The sequence below is a fragment of the Astatotilapia calliptera genome, chromosome 6 (assembly GCF_900246225.1).
Source record: "Astatotilapia calliptera chromosome 6, fAstCal1.2, whole genome shotgun sequence".
NCBI lineage: Eukaryota > Metazoa > Chordata > Actinopteri > Cichliformes > Cichlidae > Astatotilapia > Astatotilapia calliptera.
The window spans coordinates 9,415,618-9,437,087 of record NC_039307.1 but is presented as its reverse complement, the minus strand read 5'-3'; the positions used below and the strand labels follow the sequence as shown (position 1 = coordinate 9,437,087).

At 39.8% G+C, this 21,470-nt stretch overlaps 1 protein-coding gene across 1 annotated transcript in view; it reads left to right on the top strand.

Moving 5' to 3' along the window:
- hap1 (huntingtin associated protein 1) overlaps positions 1-21,460 on the top strand; it is a 21,997-nt gene extending 537 nt beyond the window's left edge. The window contains exons 2-16 of the mRNA XM_026169401.1: positions 1-121; positions 1,509-1,697; positions 12,473-12,549; positions 12,791-12,907; positions 13,015-13,109; positions 14,154-14,262; positions 14,440-14,518; positions 14,604-14,734; positions 14,827-14,901; positions 15,252-15,463; positions 17,115-17,333; positions 17,459-17,796; positions 18,039-18,227; positions 18,461-18,563; positions 19,830-21,460. The exon at positions 1-121 is cut by the window's left edge and continues 191 nt beyond it. Coding sequence (XP_026025186.1) covers positions 1-121; positions 1,509-1,697; positions 12,473-12,549; positions 12,791-12,907; positions 13,015-13,109; positions 14,154-14,262; positions 14,440-14,518; positions 14,604-14,734; positions 14,827-14,901; positions 15,252-15,463; positions 17,115-17,333; positions 17,459-17,796; positions 18,039-18,227; positions 18,461-18,563; positions 19,830-20,226 — 2,451 coding nt within the window. The 3' untranslated portion in view covers positions 20,227-21,460. The remainder of the gene's footprint in view (positions 122-1,508; positions 1,698-12,472; positions 12,550-12,790; positions 12,908-13,014; positions 13,110-14,153; positions 14,263-14,439; positions 14,519-14,603; positions 14,735-14,826; positions 14,902-15,251; positions 15,464-17,114; positions 17,334-17,458; positions 17,797-18,038; positions 18,228-18,460; positions 18,564-19,829) is intronic.
- The last annotated feature ends 10 nt before the right edge of the window (positions 21,461-21,470 follow it).

The following is a 21,470-nucleotide window of genomic DNA, read 5'->3' as shown; positions in this document are numbered from 1 at the left end:
GAGGGGCAGGGGGAGGCTAAGGGGTCCCTGGACGTGGACCCTCAGCCTCTTCACGTTGCCTCACAGGGGTACTTAAGTGAGCTGGGACAACGAGCCTGCCATGATGTGTCAACTCTAACTGGTAGGTCTTTATTTTTTTTAATGGTGGTTTGAAAGTCAGTGTCCTACCTAAATATACAAGTGAACTAAGCTGATCTGCATGTTTCTTCAGTTAATTCTGACTCAGTGTGCATCTATTAAGGCAGAGCTTCCCAAAGTGTGGGGCAGAGCCATTGCAGGGAGGGCGCAGTATGAAAAGGGGAAAAAACCCAAAACGCTTGGACACTGCTAGTACGGGACGCCCACACAAACGCAAAGCAGGAGATGAAGCATAGCTGAATATGTTTCCAAACCAACTTCATTCTAAGCCAAAGACTAGAAAATATGGTGAAGCATATCTGTCCTTTGGTTTCACCTGCACAAGTGTCAAGATAGGTCTCCCCTGCATAATTGGTTTTCCCTGCGTCGGGAGCAGCGCTGGGCTCTTCAAATCACGGACAAACAGGATCCCACATTCTTGATTTTTAGTTCACAAACACTTCTTGTAATGACTAACTACTCCTGACATTTTGGAGATGTTAGCTCTTTATACAGTAAAGTTACAGTGGGATACAAATAATATCAGGCTGATCCTGCCACGATTTGTTCCCCCTGTCTAAATCACGGACAAACAGTATCCCACAGTTTGTCCGTGTGACAGAGAGGCACAGAGAGGCATTTTTTGAAAAATGTATTGATAGCAATGTTGAAAAAACAAAGTGTAAAAACTGAAGATAGAGACAAAATACTGTTAATCTGACTATCTGCCATTCTGCAATTCATCTCATGTAAACAATAACGTGGCGCACAGCGTGACGTGAAAAAGGCACATACCTTTGACGTTGCGTGACGAACTCTGCATTCCTCGTCCACACGTAAACGCAAAACAGGAGTTTTGAAAAATCTCCGTTTTCGGTGATTCGAAACGCCGTTTACGTGTGGACGAAACAGCTGTGTTTTCAAAAATACCCGTGTAGCTGTGGACGTAGCATAAAAGAGTTAGTAGTTTATTTTATTACTACCTGTAATTTATTGCAAATTACTTGTATTTGCTTAATTGTTTACAAAATATTTGAGGTGTGAAATAATGGAGCAAAATATGGGTGTGTGTGTGGTTGGAGATGTGACTGTGCGTGTGTGTGCGTGTGTGTGCGTGCGCGCGGGAGGTGGGGGGGGGAGACATTTTTCTTGTAAAACAAAGGGGGGCCTAGCAAAAAAGGTTTGGGAACCACTGTATTAAGGGATTGCATTGCATTGCAGATTCAATCATCTGTCAGTAGAGGGCAGTGTACACTTGCAGGTGACATTGGCTTTGTTTTGGGTCTTAATGTCCACTTTCTTTTTGTTTTTCCTCTCTCTCATATTAATCCATACACTCATCAATCTTCATTAAAAACATACATGTGCACACAAACAATCCCCACACTCAGACCTTTGTTCAGATCTGCCGGAGCTTGAGATAGTGAGCCTCCTATCAGAGGGTCAACCCAACTACACTCTTCGAGCAGACAGTGTGTTTGGATATGACAACGACGACTGGCTGCACACCCCTCTGGTGCCACCAGAGGTCGTACTGGGACTCACACATGACCAGATTGAGGAAACACTCAAATACTTCTGTGAGTACTGTTTCATTTCAGCTCTGACTGAACTGTAAAGTTGTTGTTAGAAAGGCTATAAAAATGGATTATTGACTTCTTTAACTCTTGTTAAAGCAGCAACAAACTTATTGTACTGTAGCTGTTTGTGAAACATGCACAGTGAAGGAATTTTAAAACATTAAACATCAAAACTGTTTCAGTTTATTAATACTCTGGAATGTCTTTGTTTGAAAACTCTCTTCAGGTTAAACCATCAGCTCTTCTATTAAAGTTATTACTTTAAGTCACAGGTGTCGAACTCCAGGCCTCGAGGGCCGATGTCCTGCAGGTTTTAGATGTGTCCTTGATCCAGTGCAGCTGATTTAAATTGGTAAATTACCTCCTCAACATGTCTTAAAGTTATCCAGAAGCCTGGTAATGGACTAATCATTTGATTCAGTGGGTTGAAACAGGGTGATATCTAAAACCTGCAGGACACCGGCCCTTGAGGCCTGGAGTTCGACACCACTGCTTTAAGTCATTCCAAAACATACATTATCTTCTTTTTCATTCATTATAAGATTGATTGTTTGTTTGCTGTGGGTTTTTACCTCTTTGCCCTTAGAGGCTGAATGGGTATTGTCGCCACTCCCCCGGGTGGTGCGTAGCGTGGACACCCAAGTTTTGTAAATTCGATAACTCAAGAATGACGAAACTCAGGATTTTGTGATTGATATCGTAGGTGCATGTACTAAAAATCTTAGAATCCCTCTAAGGTCAAGGGCAGGGGTCAGATTTTCTGAAAATCTTGTGATTGAGATAATTGAAGATGTAGGATTTTCTAAATAATACCACACTAAAAGTAAGGAAATTTGTGTTTGGATGATTTTTTTCCTGTTTTTTTACAATGCTTCTTTGCTACAAATCCTATACTATTAGAAAGCCTGTTGATTTTCTCCTTAAATGGTAAGACATTTGTAAGGGAAATTCATTTTTGGGTTGGGCAGCAGAGTTGAGCATGTGGGTTGCTCCCATGAAAAACTTGTCAAATCTTCTCTGCTGATGCCAAACAGCTTTTGTTTGGTGTTGTTTGTTGGATTTGAAGATTGAAGTATGAAGAAACAAGACATTGTGACAATTTATTAATTTAACAAACGGTGGAGGAACCATACACAGGCACAAAAGCTTGACACCTCCTCCTCGTGCTGGTCACGCACAGCTGTGGGACAGCGTCACAGTCTTCTACCAGCATTTGTTGAAAGTCAGCCAGTTTGATTGTGTTATTCATTCTGGAACGAATGCTGTCTGCTGTCTTTGCAAGCTCAAGCTGATCCCACAGGTGTTCAGTAGGGTTGAGATCCTGACTGCAGGCAGACCACTCCATCCTCTCCACTCCCAGATTTTGGAGGTAGTCTCTAATAAACCCTGCTCTATGGGGGCGAGTATTCTCATCTTGGAGCACAGAGTTCTGTTCCAGACTGTGGAGATATGGGATTGCCACTGGTAACAGAATCTTATCTTGATATCTCTCTGCATTGAGATAACTCCAAAACAAGCCTTGTTTTTCTAGTGAGGGAGATGTCGCCCCACGCCATCACACCGCCTCCAACAAAAGTAGATATCCTGTTGGTGCCGTAATCAGCATAGCATCTCTTTGACCCTAGGATCCAACTGCCACTGGCAGAATCTGGAGTCATTGCTGAACATAACTTTCCTTCACATTTTCAGGTTCTAGCGCACATGCTGCTGACACCAATGCAAATGGGCCTGATGATGAAGGGTAGTCATGGCAGGCCTCCTGGCATCTCTGAAGGCCTCTCTGGAGTGGACATTAGAGACTGGCTGTGTGTGGTCTGTCTGGTTAGAGAGTACCTGGGGTAGAGAAGATTTGCCAACATTTCCATGGGCAGAGCCCACATTCTCATCTCTGCTGCTCAACCCACAAATGCATTAGATGTGGCACATTTAAGGGGGAATAAACAGACTTTCTAACAGTAGTTTGGAAGCTTTATTATACATATTTATTGCTAAGAAGAATTTTTGCAACAAAGAAATAATTAACCAAACACAAATTTCCTTATTTTTCTTTACTACTTTATTTTTTTCCTGTTTATATATGCCGTGAATTGATAAAGGAATTGTGCAATCAGGTTGTTATCTTGTACTTCTGTTCAATCAGATCTCTTTTTGCTACCACAGTCTCCCCCTGCAGGACGTTAGAAAAAAATGCAACTTTAAATATATGTGCACTGATGTCTATCTTCAGACGTTAAAGTCTGTGTTTTATATACAGTCTATGATTATCACAGGCCCTGTTGTGTAATTCGTTCATTTAATACGTAAATGTTTGGTGGCAGTAGCAGGGAACGTCATCAAGCTAAGCTCCTTTTGTGATGTGCTAATAGTTACCCTATGCTAGTTTGTCTCTTCTAGTTGAATTAGCGTGACTCTCTCACTTTAAAAAAATACAAGCATATTTAAAGTCGTACAGTATAATTACAATTTCAAATGTTTTTCCTTCTGTCAGTGTGTTCCTTCTACAAGAATGCTTGATCCATGGTCGGGTAGATATTTCGACTGAGATCTGTTTAAGGCTGCCATCTAATCCTGTTTATGTTAAATTAACTTGTTTCCGAGTAGGTTTGACCTTACCGACATATCACTTTGACAACCAACCAAACAGTTTCAGAGAAGAGGTAATTCCAGGATGACATCAGATCGTGAACAAAGCTGTAATCCAGCTGAAACGTTAATCCAAGTATGGAAAATGACCCCCTGACTCAAAGTACCTTTTGTAGAAGTTGCAATCAGTTTTCAGTTTTCCAGCTCTGAGTCTTTATTCAATGTGCACGTTTGCGGTCAATCAAATTATATTTATGCAGAATTGGTTTTGCCATTGTAACAGAAACTGTAGTATCTATGGATTCATGCAAAATTAAGTTCTACTTGTGTTTACAGACGATAGATAAACATGATGATAAAATATTTTAAGTTGTGTTAAAGTTTAGTCTTTCACTTTCCTGAATTGCTGCCTTTTTAGTGGGCTCAATCTCCCAAAATGTTTCATTGTTGCCATAGGGGGAAAAAAAAAGTTTATTTAATTTAGTAAACGTGTACTGACTTCAGCTCCTCATAGTTGTTTTTACCTTTAAAACATCACAAGAATAAAAACGCGTATTGTCACAGGGAAGTAAGAATTAATTAAAATGTAGAGATTGTCCCAAGAGAAAAATCAAACAATCATTGTGTTAATTTTTTGCCTTTTGTTTTAGAGCTCAGTCTTTGCCCGAGTAAAGTTTAGGTTTGGTTCGTTGAACATTAATATGTTACTTTTGATGGTTGGCCAAGAATGTTCTCACGGCCGCTTTGTACTCGATAAGGTACTGAAGGAAAGACAATAAATGTGAAGGCGCGCCTGTCAACATAGTAATCGAAAACAGACTAGTTAGCTGTTGTGCAGCACACAAAGCACGTTTCGGTTTGCTTTGTAAAGATATAAAGGGAACAGTACTCACAAGAGTGAATATGAAAATTTTAATAGTAAGCTGCATTATTGTGTTTATGGCCTATAAAGTTTGGTGAATGTGTCATTGCTATAGTGCATTTAGTTTTTATTCTGATCAAAGACTGGATAAACTAACTAGTCATACAAACTTACAGTTTTCGAGTATTAAACTTGGAATATTAAATATTAAACCTTTCATTTCCATTTATGCTAAATGTTTTATTTTATTATTTTAAATGGAGAATAAATATTTCAGGAAGCTCCTTTTCATAATGTTTAAACTTGGTGGTAAGAAATAAAAAGGACCTTCCATCTCTCTGGTCGTGCTGTGCACCCAACCTCCCCCACGCGCACACACGCACCACATTTAGGTGAGTCGCAGATGTCAAATGTCACTAATCCGATTAAGCAGTCATGACTTCTAAGCAGTTTATGCTGCAGCTCCGCAAACAGCATATCCTAATGGCGACTCTGACATCACTACAAAGACAATGTTGGCAGTCACTTGCAACACTGATGTTAATACATCCTCTGTTTTAAATAAAGTCATCATGAACTACTATAGAGTAGCTGCAAGACTCAATGCATCTGTTGTTATTGTCCTGAAACATGTTGACTTGCTCTCAAATTATAAAATACAGCTGATGAGAGAATCCTAGAATTGGATTCTGTAGTTCTTTGAGGTATTAAATATTGAATTAATAATTTTGTTAATACATTTATACACTATTATACTATTGTATGTTTCTGTCATTATAGTTGGATCTCTTTTCATAAGGAATAATTTTATATATGAAGCTAAATATGTAAATAACTGCCCCATTACCTTATATTGTGTTTTTGCTTGTTTCTATATTTTAAAAATTAAAAAAGGAGTTAGAGTGGTTTCCTGTCCCTATAGCCCTGATTTATAGTAATAGGATTGCATGTTTGTGTCCTCGTAATGTTAAATAGGCTCTACCTACGTGATGCCAACCCACGTATTGCTATACGGAACAGGACAGACTAACCTGACCCATGCAGACTGTGCCATGCTGCTGTGGCTCTTTTTGGCATGTGGCATATGGTGTTGTTTGAGTTCTTTACTTAAGCTCACACCCTGCTCCTCTGTGCTCTTTCTTTGTGTTTTGTTTGCAGTCTTGGAGTCATTTGATATAATGCTAGTTAATGAAAAACACTTTTCAATCATTTCTAGGATTGAGATTAAATCTCTTTCTAAATATTGATCACAGTTAATGTTGAAATTGGTGCATATTTTAGCATTGTGTAGAGTATCTGGCGCGTCATCGAATGTTGAATTTGTTTAATAATATTTATGTAATGATAGTAGATCAAACCACATACACAATGTATAAAGGCGTTGTCTCAAGGTGCTTTATGTTGTAAGGTAAATCCACATATAATCACTGATGTTGACCCCACTCAGTTCATTATTTTGGTTTTTTAGCCTATAGCTTTACTGTTGTACTTTGCTCTTTCTGCATTCTTTGAGCATACAGCTAAAGAGCCAAAAACCTGCTAAGTTTTTGCTCTAAAGAACCAATGTAGCAACTTATAACATTGTGGAACATATAGGAGCTAAAAATTTGACTTTCTTGTAAGTAACTGGTCAGAAAATAAATATAATTGTTTAGCATTGGAAATTGTTTAACCTAATGTGAAAACGTATATGAACTGAACAAACAATGAGTAGTATAGCCAGTTTGTCAAGGAAGTATTAAGATAATTTTTTTAGCGCTATCAAAAATAACAGTAATGATTCACAAAACCAGTGATCCCTAACAAGGAGTGCATGGGAAGTAACCATGAAGCGGCTCAGGCATGCAGTAAAAGGAGATTTTTTGGTTCAATTAGAAACATTGTTCTCCAGCATATTTGGATATTGATTCATGTTTTACCTTTCCATAAAGGATCATAAAGTTATCACAACCAGAGATGCGAGCACTACGTGACGACTGTGCACAACGTTTTTTCTGTAGATGCCCTGAAGCAAAACAAGGTAGCAAGTGACCTTCCAGGGTGTTCCCCTGCATGAATATGATCTCATATCAGCTCATATCAATGATATCAGCTCTCACTTTGCAGACTTTTATCAGTAACATTTGACTCTTAGTAAACAAAGAAACACACAATGAGTTACGCAAGGGTCCTATTTCATGCTATTGAGCTCTTACTCAAAGTTTATAAGGTGATCTTAAGAACTATATCTGCAGGATTTTCTTTTTTTTAATGAACGTGCTAGACTACAGGTTTTCTTTTGTTTCTGGCTGGTGACTTGAAAGTGAAGCTTTTGTCACTTTTTTTATTACTAAGGGCGAAGTCCACACATCATTACTTCCTTATAACCATTTGCTTTTCTTTTAGTTGTGTTGTCTCTTGTCTCATGGTTGAACCATTCCTTCCGTGGACGTGCACGTAATTCACGTGCATTCTTCAGGGAATAACAAATGCATGAATGTCTTTTACAGAATTTGACAGGCACACGGTCAGTTTGTGGGTGAAAAATTAATTAGAAGGTAAATATTTGATTGTAAGAAACTGCTTTGGCTTGGGCAACAACTGAAGTCACAAGATGCACAGACTGGACATATATGATGAAGATGTAGAATATTTGTGACTTTTATATTATTTTAGTGTCTGTAATATTTTTACAGAGAAAAACAAAAAACTTCTTCATTTTATTATTATCTGTGAAAACTTACTCAGTAATTAAGAACAGGGGCTTTTGCCTCCATCAGTCCCCTGTGGGAGTGGGTGTGACTCTGCCTGCACCACTATTACGCAGAGCCCCCTCCTCTATCTGGTACTGCGTATGTGAGGAGAATTAGACCAGCCACTGGCATGGATGGAAGCTACTATCTTGCTCAGTTTACAGGGGTGGGTGGGCTTTGTGCAGCATCCTTTTGAACTGCACCAAATGCCCCAACCAGAATTATTGTCATTTGTAGTCTCATGTCACTCATATCTTTTAATTATTGCTAACAATAATTAATAAATATCAGATTTTATGGCTTGCCATTTAGACTTTGATGCCTCCTTTACCCCTTCTCCTTTCCCCCCCTCTTTTCTTACCCGGTAGTCCAACGTGGCCAGGTGAAGGGAGGCAGGCATGACGACAGATGGCCCTTACAGTCTGACGGATTATATATTAACAACAAGCAGCTCACATTCTCATGCACACGCAAATAGAGGCGTATACACTCACTCACTCACACAGTCTAGTTGATATTGCTTTACCCTACACACACGCCAGCAGATTCATGCCAGAGACACAAATGGTTTGTCACAGCACAGCTGACAGACAGCAGGAGTAGAAGAACGAGGGATTTAACCCATGGACGGAGATACAGAGAGCAGTTTTTCATCCATCACCATGGAGGTGTGGAGCTCCTCAGCATCTGAGGGAGACGAGGAGGAGAGGAGCCATTCCAGTCTTTTAGATGAAATAGCAGAGGAGAACAAATGCCACAACAGCAATAACAATAACAACAACAACAATGACAACCTTTGCAGGGAGGTGACACAAGGTGAGATGTGCTGATCTTCTTCTGCAGAGCTCATACTTAGAAAATAGAAATAAGAGAATGTAGAAGTAAAATATTAAAGGTCAAGTTCAAGTGCAACTCAGATATTCTTGTCTGGTGTACTCTGTAGTACATTGCGTTGTCATGGTCCTCGTTATCTAAGCACTTTAATACTTAATGGTGAACTGCGTATACTGCAGGGTGCAGTTGTGTCACTGAAGATACACTGTGCAAATGAAGATTAACCTTTAACAAAAAGCGAGTCTTTGCAGACCCTGCTTGAAGCTTTAGTTCAAAATTAGAGCATCAAGAGGTGTAAAGTTTTGTAAGTGTATTCAGTTTCAGTTTTTCCTTTTAGTGTTGTGAAGGTCAGAGTACCTGTGAGTGTGTATGCCCATGCATGCTGCAGCAGCACAACCAGGCTGTGTATGCAAGCGATCAAATTATAATTCTCGGTCATTCCATTTTGTGTTTTCTCTTTTTACTGTATGGATCCAGCGTTACACTATATATGTTTTTTCCTTTCTCCTGCAACAAACAAAGGGGGGAAAAAAGCAAAATTAGCTTTAGTTTTTGCAGGACAAGTTAGAGAATTTAGACATATTTCTCTTTCTAAGAATGACTACTGTTTAATAGATGTGCTTTTGAGGAACAACAACTGCAGGTGCATTACTGTACTGCTGCTCTAGTTCCAATCCTATAATTTCAGGAGCTTTTTCCTAAATGTGACTGGTGCATTAAAATGCACCAATTTAAACTGACATTTGCCAAATTGAGACATTTTACATAACATAATTTTTTTTTTTTGCTTTTTCTCCAGATCAGTTTGTATACCAAAAAAAAATCTGGTACTGCTCTAGTACTTTATAAGTAAATGCATGTCTATGTAGGCTTGTTTTTATCTGAATGACTGTGTGACATGTTCCAGGCCTTTTATTTAATGTGTGCATTTATAGCTGTGTTTTTTCCCCTCTGTGCTGCATGTTGTGTGGGTGTGCATGACGGTGCAAACCAAATGTTAATCAGAAATATAAGTCCTATATTTCTTTTTAGTGACATGTATTTTAACTTGGATCTGTCCCTTAATACTGTTATTGACTTGCTTAAACTGCACTAAAAATGTACAGACAGATTTGCACTAGGAAGTCTTGTGAGACAAATATTTTATCCTGCCAATCCTATCAAATGGTCACCTTCAGAACAATACAGATCAATGATCACTGTAAATGTTATTCCTGGAGCTCATCTATGTCCGTCTGATCCCTCAACCTAACAGACGTCATAAGCGCACCTAAGTCATTAAGGAACAGTATTAGACTTGCAGTCCATTGAACTTGACTAGATTTAGCTCAGCCTAGACCCCAAAACCTCTACCTGGATCTGCTCTGTGCCGTGACAGCTGGGTTAAGAGGAAATAGATTAGGTATTTTGGCCAGTGGGATAGAGGGTGTAAATAATACACAGTACTCTAACTTCAGTTTAATGTTCTTGTAACCACTGAGATTAGGCAGTAAAATGTAAAAAAGTAGTGTTTCTTCTTGGTTTAACATGTCATTGTTTTGGATATGTGAAAATGAAAATGTGTTCCTACCAGTAGTCCTGCTGCAGACTTTCCCCTTAGCACTGCACTTTCAGGACAATAGGATTTAAAGAAGTTAACCTATTATCTGATTAACCTTTGTTAATTTACAGATTCTATTGTGGTCATCACATTAGTGCACAAGTAGACGTGCATCACTGTGACGATTTGCTGTTTCGTTTCCAGTTTGGATTATTATTGACCTTGAAGTCTTATCTCTATTGTTGAAATGTTGCTGAACATGTGACATTTTTTCATTAGCAGATTAAATTTCAGGATTTTTGTAACACTTGCATTTGTTTGATTATGCTCACATTTTAAAGAGATTGGATTTTAATACGAGACATTAGACAGTATCTCTGACCTGACTTTTATGATGCAGACCTGCAGAGCTAGTGTTATCATTCAGTGGAGGCTGGGTATTCAAGTGCTTTTGCCTTGCTGCAGTGTCCTTGAGAGAAATATTATCCTGCCAGCTGACCTGTTACATAGCCAACAGTGAGCATTAAAATTGAATCCAAAGGGTGGCAAGCATCATTTGTCATCTCTGTGTGTGTCCTAGAATCAACTCTTTGGCTTTGACACATGATCCCCTCTACTGCTCCTGAGAAGTCTTCAACAAAATAATTAAGTTCCTGATCTCACATATTTTGACAATGACCAAATTTTTCTTTGATCTTAGTAAAAATAAATCCTGTAGATGAGGTTCATGCTATAAGTTATGGCCAATATAAAGTGTTCTTACACAGAGCAATGCGGTACAGTCCAGCCTAACATTGGGTTCCTTCCATTAGGCTGATTAGATACTGACACAGCTATCCAATCACTGTGTTTCTAGGCCAAATTCAGGACAGTCTAATTGTGTGCCAGGCAGCTTCCCATCTCTTTAGCTAAGCTTTCATCTGAAGTAAGATTATTTAACTTTAGAGATGTTGCATACAGAATCGTAAGCTAATCCAGCCAATGTCTGCACATCTTTAAGCAGATTCTAAAACACTGTATATATGCATTTTACACAAATGAGGCATGCCACTAAACAGTACCTATAATTAAAGGCATTATTGCAAAGACAGAAACAAAGTGAAACCACGATCTCATGGTAAAAGGCCTGTATTTATCTAGCGCTTTACTAGTCCTTAAGGACCCCAAAGCGCTTTACATATCCAGTCATCCACCCATTCACACACACATTCACACACTGGTGATGGCAGCCACATTGTAGCCACAGCCACCCTGGGGCGCACTGACAGAGGCGAGGCTGCCGGACACTGGCGCCACCAGGCCTCTGACCACCGCCAGTAGGCAATGGGTGAAGTGTCTTGCCCAAGGACACAACGACCAAGACTGTCCAAGCCGGGGCTCGAACCGGCAACCTTCTGATTACAAGGCGAACTCCTAACTCTTGAGCCACGATCGCCTCATACCTATTAGTAAATGTCTGAAAAATAATTTAACCTATTGAAATTTAGAAATGATGATTACATGAATGCTATTAATGTAAAATCTGTCTTATCTATCCTAAACGAATGACTGATTAATCCTGTTCGCCACTTCAGCTTTAACTGGCTTGTTTATGTCTACTTCACTGTACAGGATGTAAACAAAGTTACAGGTCAATAGCCAGCCACTGTTATCCTTTCCTGGTGTGAATACCTAGTCAGTTTAGTCCCTGTACATAGACCTATATTAGCATCCAGGAGAACGAGGTCTTTAGTGGCGTCTTATCTGGGCTAAAAAGGATCAAGCTAAGAGGATCAGTTTGTGGCTGACCATGTGGAGCTGTTGTGTCTCGAGATCTGGTTAATGATAAATAGCAATAATGTAACTTTATCAGGTAGGCGGGTCTTTCTTCACTCCAGTGGACATCTTGTTTTTATCTTTTTGATAATTCAGGTTCACCAGTGCATCGACAAATGCAACCAAGCACAGCAGCTTTGAATAGAGAAAGAAAAAGAGAAAGAGATGTTACAGTAATGGACAAGAAATATCAGGAAAGTCTTTACACCGTAATATCATGTAACCTATTAAAGGTATTTGTAAAGTAGAAACGGCAAGAGATCAAAGTGACAAAAGCAATCTAGTTGTCTAGTTAGCCTTACACCATCCTGCTGTTAGCACGACTGACTTCTTGCTGTTCCCTTCCATTACCATCTACAGTTATGTCTTTTCCTTCATTCATTAAATTCATCTCTCACTCCTCCCACAGTGCTGTCCTCAGACAGAGTTGGCCAGGTCACCAAGACATATCATGATATCAAGGCGGTCACCCACCTGCTGGAGGAGGTAAGACAGAGACACACAGCAGATGAATGGAATTTAAGAGGATTAGACTTATCTGCCTCACAGATCATCACTGTTTGCCACAGTTTTCTGCATATTTTTGTCACCTCTCTCAGTGCTATCTACTAACATTTTGGTCTTACATAATTACGGTTTAAATTAGTACAGTGTAATCAAATCATTTAAAACCTTAAACATATCTCAACGTATTTATTAATTTATATGTTTGATTATGACTTTGCAGAAAGAGCGTGATCTGGAATTGGCAGCACGGATTGGCCAGTCCCTCCTGAAGCAAAACCAAGAACTAACGGCACGTAATGAAATGCTGGATGAACAGCTTGAAATTGCAAAGGAGGAGGTAAACAGAAAGGCTCCTGATACACACCTGTATAGCGAGATGGAAATATTTCATCTTTGTTGTGCCACACTCTGCTGTGCTTAAGTGATCGTGACTTGTTTTCCTAGATTGCTCAACTGCGCCATGAGCTCTCGATGCGAGATGACCTCCTTCAGTTCTATGCGAGCACTGAGGAGATTGAAAACGCTCAGTCGCAGTCACCGTGAGTACACAAATGTGCACATGGTGTAACGCACAGGGTTGAATGATGACGAGCTGCTGGCAACTTGTTTTGCATATTGTGTATAAGTCTTACTTTAACATATGTAGCTTTTTTCTGACTAAAATTGTATTTGTCTAAAAATCTGTAACAGAGGTGCAATGCATCCTATACTCTAACTATGCTTCAAGATGTTATCACAAAGTACTTTCAGTGGACTTCATGCTGTAGTGGTACCAAAATGTTCCTCAGTGTTTATGATGGTGAATGTCCGCTATGAAGGATTGTGTTTACACTGTTGGTTACTACCTTGGGCTTATACATAAGTAAACAGACGTCAGAACATCCCCACTGATCCTCTCAATGTCTTCAACTAGTAAAACCCTCCCCATCAGCAGTTAATCATTCCTATTACACATTATTAGACTCTGTTAACTTAGATTCATCGCAGTGATCCATGCTAATTATTTTGAGCGTTAATTATATTATAAAATAGCCTATTTATACAGGGCTTAGCACTTGATCACTCTTTTTCAGAATCAGAATCAGAATCAGAAAGGGTTTTATTGCCAAATGTTGAGCAGGTTTACAACATTAGGAAATTGCTGCAGTACTTAGTGCAAACATACTGTCAGATAATGCTTAAATAAACATAAAAATAAAAATTAAAAGTGCTAAGTAGATAGATATATACATGAGTGCAGGTGGTGATCGGTGCAAACATGGAATGATGCAGTGAGCACAGTGTAGGGTCATGTGTTAGTGGTAGGAACAGTCATGTGGTTTGTTCATGAGAGGTTCTGGTGCGAAAGGACCAGAACCTCCTGCCTGAGGGGAGCAGGTCAAACAGACTGCGTCCAGGGTGAGAAGGGTCAGCTATGATCCGAGCTGCACGCCCTAGTGTCCTGGAGGTGTACAGGCCATGCAGAGATGGGAGTCTGCAGCCAATCACCTTCCCAGCAGAGCGCACAACATCAACATTTTCATCACTTTTCTTATAAAAATTTGGATTTTATTTAATATAAATGCATTTCTTTCTTTCTTTAGAATGAAAAGGAATGAATCATCAAGTTCACTCACCAACTTCATCCACTATGACTTCCTACAGCAGAAACTGAAAGGTTTAGAGGAGGAGAACCGCAAGCTCAGATTAGAGGTATGCACTAACTTTGAAATTAAAGAGATATTCCTGTTTGTTATGTGTTTATTTATTCACTTATTTGAAAATAAATAGTACAGTATGCAGTGCGTCTTTGCACATTGCACACAGAGTTTTCAAGACTGCTGTTCAGCATCACATATGATAATTGATTATTAATAATTTTTTCTGCAGGCTACTGAGCTCTCAACGGAGACATCAATCTACGAGGAGCAAGAACAGGAGCTGATGATGGTGTGTGTGGATGAGCTCTGTAAGTGTCACAGTCTTGCTTCAGTCAATGAAAATGAGAATTATAAGTCAGGCACAAGGAAATTTATGGGACTTGTGTGTTTCAGCATCTGCCAATAAGCAGGTGGTTGACTTGTCGGAAGAGCTAGCGCGGAAAGTAGAGGATTGTCTCAGGCAGCAGGAGGAAATCAGCTCGCTGCTCGCTCAGATCGTTGACCTGCAGGCACGCTGCAAAGGGGTGAGAGGCTCACACATGTGCACAGCTTTTGTTATGGATTATATTAAATACTTGTGTTAAAACTTTTTGAATTCTGTTCTCTTTCCGTCTAGCTCACCCATGAGAACGAGGAGTTAAACCACCAGCTGAATGCCTCCCGTGAGAGCCAGCAAAAACTGAAATCTGAGGTAAGATACTCGCTTTGTAATCTCTGTGACTTCAACGGCATTTTTGGTGTTGGATTAAGATGATTACATGAGCTCAGTTTTGATTTGTCTTTGTGTGTGGCTGAAAAGCTCTCATAATATAGACACAGATGTAGAGTTTGAGGTGTTTACAGAAACCCATTTTTGGCTTTAGATAGATATGCTGATTCCAGCACCGCTTGGTGATTTATTATCAAATGTGTATGTGTAGAAGCTTATCATAGCAAGCTTCTACATATATATTCAGCTGCTCCTGTGTATTTTGTCAGTGGCATGACACTTTTCCCCCCCTTGATCTACAGTTTGACTGATTTGTCACCCCCTGTCTCTAGCTCAAGGACTTGCAGGACAAGTACTCAGAGTGTAAGGACATGCTCCACGAAGCCCGAGAGGACATTAAAAATCTTCGAAACAAGAGCCTGCCAAATAGCACCGTGCAGCGGTACACTTCATTGGCCTCAGTCCTCCCCATGGACTCACTGGCAGCAGAGATTGAAGGCACTTTCCGCAAAGGCCTAGACACCCCAGCTCCCTCAGAGTACAAGTGAGTCTGTGACCTGCGTCTGTTTGGCTTATATGCACATTTAAAAAAATCCTTATCCACTTTGTCTGGTCTAAACCAGATTGTACCGTGAATATTGAGTAGCAGTTGTAGTTTCATGTTCCTGTTTTCATAAGAATTATTTTCTAGAACTACAGAGATAACTAAGGTTAAACAAGTTCAGCTCTGGGAAACCACCTTTATACCTTAAGTACTTAAATTCTGTGGTAGTTCCACTCCCTGCCCTATCACACCTTAAACTCAAATGCCTTCGTCAAGTGGCTTTTACTTTTATAGCAGCTCAGCTTTTATTAGACACATTCCTTACAGAAGAAAAAAAACAGCCGGTACAATAGTACTGACTGAGTTGATGCATGTTTGAAAATAATTACTAGTAAGGTTTAGTATGTTACATGTTTATGTGTTGTTGTGGTAATTTTTTAGATTAAATTTATGCGATTTGGATTTCAGGGAATAACAAGTTTTACTTGACTTACGTTTTGTTAGTACGTAATGTTTTCTGTTAAAAGAACTACATCAATGTCAATTGTGTGTAATGACGCTACTTGACATCCATCCATGATTTAGCTGAATAAATGCTTAATGTTAGTTTTGTATTTGATAATTAATGATTTTATAAGGTGTTAGATGGTGTCAGGAAAATGGAGTGGGCCAGTAGTTGATTACAAACTAGTATAATTTTTATTGTTTTGCGTTCTCTTGTATAAACAAAGAAGAAGAACATTGCAAATATGTTTTAATCAGTCTGTGAAATTCTGAACAAATTAATAGTGGAGACAGTGACTTTACCCCCATGAAAAATGATCCGTAGAAATGAAAAAGGAAACGTGAAAAATGAAACGCACATCTATTCTTGCTTTTTCTTCTCTTTCATCTGTGTCTCACTCTGTGCATCTTTGTTATGGCATTTTGCATTCAAAGCAATCTGTAGTTTGTTGATTTAATTTCTTGTATGGATGCATTCCCCGTATTTGGGTAATTTTTTTGTTTTAGGAGACAATATACTACAAAGAACAAGAACATCATCAACCAAAATGTTAAACAAAGTGAACCAGAATTTGAAATGCAAATTGAAGTGAAAATCAATTACAAATTTGACCATTTATTTATTCAATATATATGTAAATAGTATATGTCATATACTATTTGAAAGATACGTCACTGATATATAATAACGCATTTTATTTGAAAAAACAGAATCTCAGACTTGCCTCACTCTTTGCATCAGCCTAAGATCCATAGCGTGAGGCATTCACTTTGCCAGCAGGCCTGTTAAGCTAATAGACTTAAAGGTATTGTAGGTTACACTTAAAACTGTTACAGCTAAATTTTAACTGACACAGCATGACACCTTGGTATATCCCAACACTGACCCCTTTTGCTTATCAGTACCATACTGGTACTGTTAACTGGTAGTTTCTTTTGTTAAAAGAGTCTCCAAACAGAGGAGAATCTTTTAAGTTCAAGTTTGAAGGGTTTTCTTTGTTGCTTCTAAATGAATGGCAATTATACAATCTCCCCCCTGTAGCTTGTGTAAAATTTTGATGAGTTTCAATTCTGAATATTTTTTTGGAGGAGTGTGAATGTGTAAGAGAGACACTCATGTCATTACTTTTGCTGTTTCCTCTGGCAGGAACCACCCCTGGCGTGTTTTTGAAACTGTGAAAGTGGTGAACAAGGCTGTAAGGCAGCGGTCTCAATGCCACTCACCAGGTGTGCCAGGCTCCAGCCCGGTGTCCGCACCTTCCAGCTCTAACAGCACCCCTCGGACCAGCTACTATGGCTCCGATAATGCCAGCCTGAACTTGGAAGACAAGCCGAGCTCCAATCATGCTCAGAAGGAAGACAGCAGGTAAGACTGCACATCAGATGCCACAGTAATGCCTAAAGATTCGACACAGATTTTACATTTTGGGATACAGTTTGAAGCTGTAGGATGTTGACTTTAAAATAATGTTGTTAATTTTTCCTTTTTAGCGTTAGTGGGCCAAAACGTTTAGGTCAACCAGGCACACCAGGAGGCCAGGATCTCGAAACTGCCTTGTGCAGACTCTCAGTCCGCCAGCAGAACCACTCTTCTGACCGACCTTTCTTCGATGTGGAACGCGAACGTAAACTCCGTGCCTTGGCAGCAGACAGTGAGGAAGGCGAGGGCTCTAGTGGCTTCCTGACGCCAAATTACAGCCTGGTCTCCAGCCCAGCTGCTTCAACAGGCACCAACTACTCCAACGGTAGCTCCCGACACTCCTGTGGCTCCTCGGGAGGATCCAGGTCCTACCTACCTGACCGTCTGCAGATTGTCAAACCTCTGGAAGGTAAAATTTTTAGCTTTATGTTTCTCTAATCATGTCTTCAAACCTGCTTCAGCATTTGTGCAGTCTTGATGAAGCATAAGAAAGTAAAACAAGACAGAAAATGACGAGCTTCTTCACCTTAGCCTCTGTAGTAAATGCCACGGATGAAAAGCTGCCCTGCTCAGAGAGCAGTATTTGTAATGCATCTGTATTTTTTTACCACACACTTCAGTGGCAACACCTTCTGAATCTCTACTCTTCAGGCTCAGTGACTCTGCACCAGTGGCAGCAGCTGGCCAAACCAAACCTGGGAGGTATCCTGCATCCACGCCCGGGAGTCCTAACTAAAGACTTCAGGGAGCTCGAAGTTGACATACAGCACGTCTACAGCTTGAACGACCTGGAGGAGGATGAGCCAGACCTGTCACACCTCTCTGGAGCTCACGGCATGAGTACGACACATTGGCACACTACACACACAAGTCAACTAGTTGTCTCATTTCTACTCAATTCCAGATGACATATTTACTGAAGTGCATATCTTCTCATTATAGAGGATAGCTCCCATTCCTTGCAAAATTAGTGCAGGGTTCATCTTCATTCAGTCTTTTAGTGACTCTTTAGATGTGTGTCCTTTCCCACATGTGTAGTTTAACCTACCTTTTTCCCCTCCATGACCTCACAGTCTCTTCATCGGGTCCCAACCTCCCTCAGACCCCTCCCACACATCCCATCACCACCTGCCAAGTCCTCCAACCCTCCCTAATCATCCCCTCCTTCTCCACTAGGTAAGAACATACTGTTTTGGGGTTATTTCGTCTTTGCTCATTGTGTTTTTTCACAGCTCTGGCCAAGGTAAATACTCTTTAGGCAGTGTTAGTTGGATTTTTTATTAACCTTTTAAACTAGATTTACTAACCCAAACTTTTTTTTCCCAGTGTCAGTTTCATTAAAGCGGGCCTAAATTGTTTGTTTTCTTTTTTTTGTGAAATTGTGTGCAGCGATACTAAATATGGGCAAAGTTTGACATAATGAGGTCACTGTGTATGCTCTTAACACTATGGCCATCCCAGGCACATAGCTCTTAGCCACAAACTGCTTTTTAAGTATTCTGTTTGCAAGGGACAGCCAATCAGAAGTAAGCTGTCTTATAGGAAAGGTGGCTTTAAAGGCACCAACACTAAAATGGTTCATTTTATACAGAAGATGACTTGAATGAATTACTTCCCCAAGGCTCTAAGGCTACTAATTTAGACTCCAAGAATAAAATTGTGGAGCTGAAAATGAGCACAATAGGTCCACTCTAAACAGGTATAGATATTACAGATTGCAGTTGCTCTGTCTTTCCTAACTTCCATTCTTTACCCTCTCAATGGTAGAAAACGTCTGTCAAGGCTCTTTCTCCAACTCTAGAAGGAGCCACCAGGGAAAAGTAAGAGCCTGGTGTTATAAATGCACTCTGAATGCTTGATTAGTGTCTGTAATATTAACGACAGAGGCATGATCTCCAGCACTTCCAGTCCTCACTCTGTGCATGAAATGAGTGATCAATAAGTCTAGAAAGGAGTTTACTGTGTAAACATTTTAATATATTTATAAAACATAGATCTACCTAAATCTAATGTACTGCATTGCCTTCCACGGTAAAACAATTTAAAAAGTTGGTTCACTGCTTTTAGATGCTAAGTAGGATGTAGTGGGAGGTCTGTAAATGTTACTTGATGCGCCATGAGTCCTACTTCCGTTATGCATGTTATCTTCTACTAACGCTGTGCCTACCGTTGTAACATCTGCTCTTACTTGTTTTTGAGTTTTTTATTATATATATTTTTTTTACCATCTCTTCCACTTTCTTCCACACCAGATCTGTTTTCCTCATCACTGGGATATTAACATCATGTTTCTCCACTTTTTAGTGTTGATGTGCTAAACTAACCAAAACGTCTCACATCGTCTTTTTTTCCCAGTCGGTTTATATGAATATGCATGTGCTTGTAGAGGAGATGTTATGTCATTTAGTTTTAATATTTTGTTTGTTTCTTTTTTTTTAATAGCCTTCACTCTTTCGGCCTGCCACCTTCTCGGGACCGTGAGCACGTGAGCACTTCACCAGCCTTGCAGCAGGACTTTGGCCAGGGAGGCCAGACAGCCACCACAGAGCTTAGCACTTCATCACTGGGACTCCTGCAACTGCTGCAAGAGCGCGGCATCTCAGCTTCCCGTCATCCCCACCACAACCTGCACTACAGCCGCACTGGAAAACCTTCATTTTCTACAGTATCAGACAAAAGAGGAGACTTTTTCTCACACAAAGAAGGACGAAGGAACATTTTTAGCTGGAACTTGGTGGAGAAGCTTCAGAGTCTTGGGTTGCACAGAGTGGCAGCCTGGGGGATGAGGGGCCCCAGTGACAAAGACAGGGAAGCAGTCAGACCTCCTCCGAAAGTGTGATGCATTCACCTCCACACTCCTCTCTCATTCACCATAGTGACTTTGCATAAAGCCATGCGATTCCTACTGTGCACTTCAGTGCCCACCACAGCACCCGTGTCTTGAAAAGAAAAGCCACAGAATGTGTTAGAGCCATACTTTCAGTTATTGGTAGTGTGCAGTACAATGTTTTTCTATGAACTTGTGCACGGTAAATTATTCTTTACATGTGGGACATTTTCATCTCAGGAAAACCACCTGATCACTGCTGTGTTGTTTGATTCACACTTTGCTTCTTTTTACGCAAAAAGGAAAATGATGAAGAAAAGAAATATTTTATACTTTTGTGTTTTGACTTTCCTTTTACAATTTGCCCCACCCGCAATCACTGGTTTTAAAAAAACCTCCTCACTCGTCATTTTATTAGTTTCCAAAGAGAAACATGAGCTATGTGTAAATAATAACTGTCATTTAGGGAAATGAAAAAAGACAATGTGCTGTAAATTACTGAGAGTAGAGAAACCACAAACAAACCAATGCTGTCCCTGAAAATGCACTAAAACGCAGTCTGGTCTTCCTGCTTATTCGCTGCTATGTTGACAAAAGCATATAGTATATAAGTATGTCAAACTATTCTTAGAAAGAAGCACTGAGAAGAAGCCTGACGATCCAGTGACTGAACTGAGTAATGTTAATAATATTAAGCAGTCTGCCTTGCAGTCCATTACTTGCTCTCACATGCACACTTCCATTTCACCTCTAAGCTGTTTAAAGTTACGCCTTTATGGACTTTATTCTGAGCCAAACCTCACCACAACCAAATCGGATTTGCATGCTGCATGGAAGACGGTGAAGCAACATGTTGACTCCAGTGACTCAAAGTTTTGTTTGTATAAATCTGCTGTATAAATCATGTCATCGGGAATTTTTAAACCACTGGGATTTAAATTTAACCGAAATCACGCTGGGCATTTCAGAGTGATATCTGTGACAGTAGGCGCAATAAGTAATATGTAATAAGTACAAGAGTTATCATGATAATTTAAACAGCATCACCCTGGTTGATCAATCAGCTCTGGCGAAAAAGCCACAGGATAATGTGGATTTAAAAGGGAAGAATTCATAAACAGAGATTTGTGTTTCTACTTAAATTAACCAAACGACTGTTTCTGTGCGCTGTTGTTTGCTGTAACTCTACATGTCAGTGTGTGCGTGAACTGTACCACCTGTGAATAAATGTTTTCATTTCCACCAAGTTCACTTTT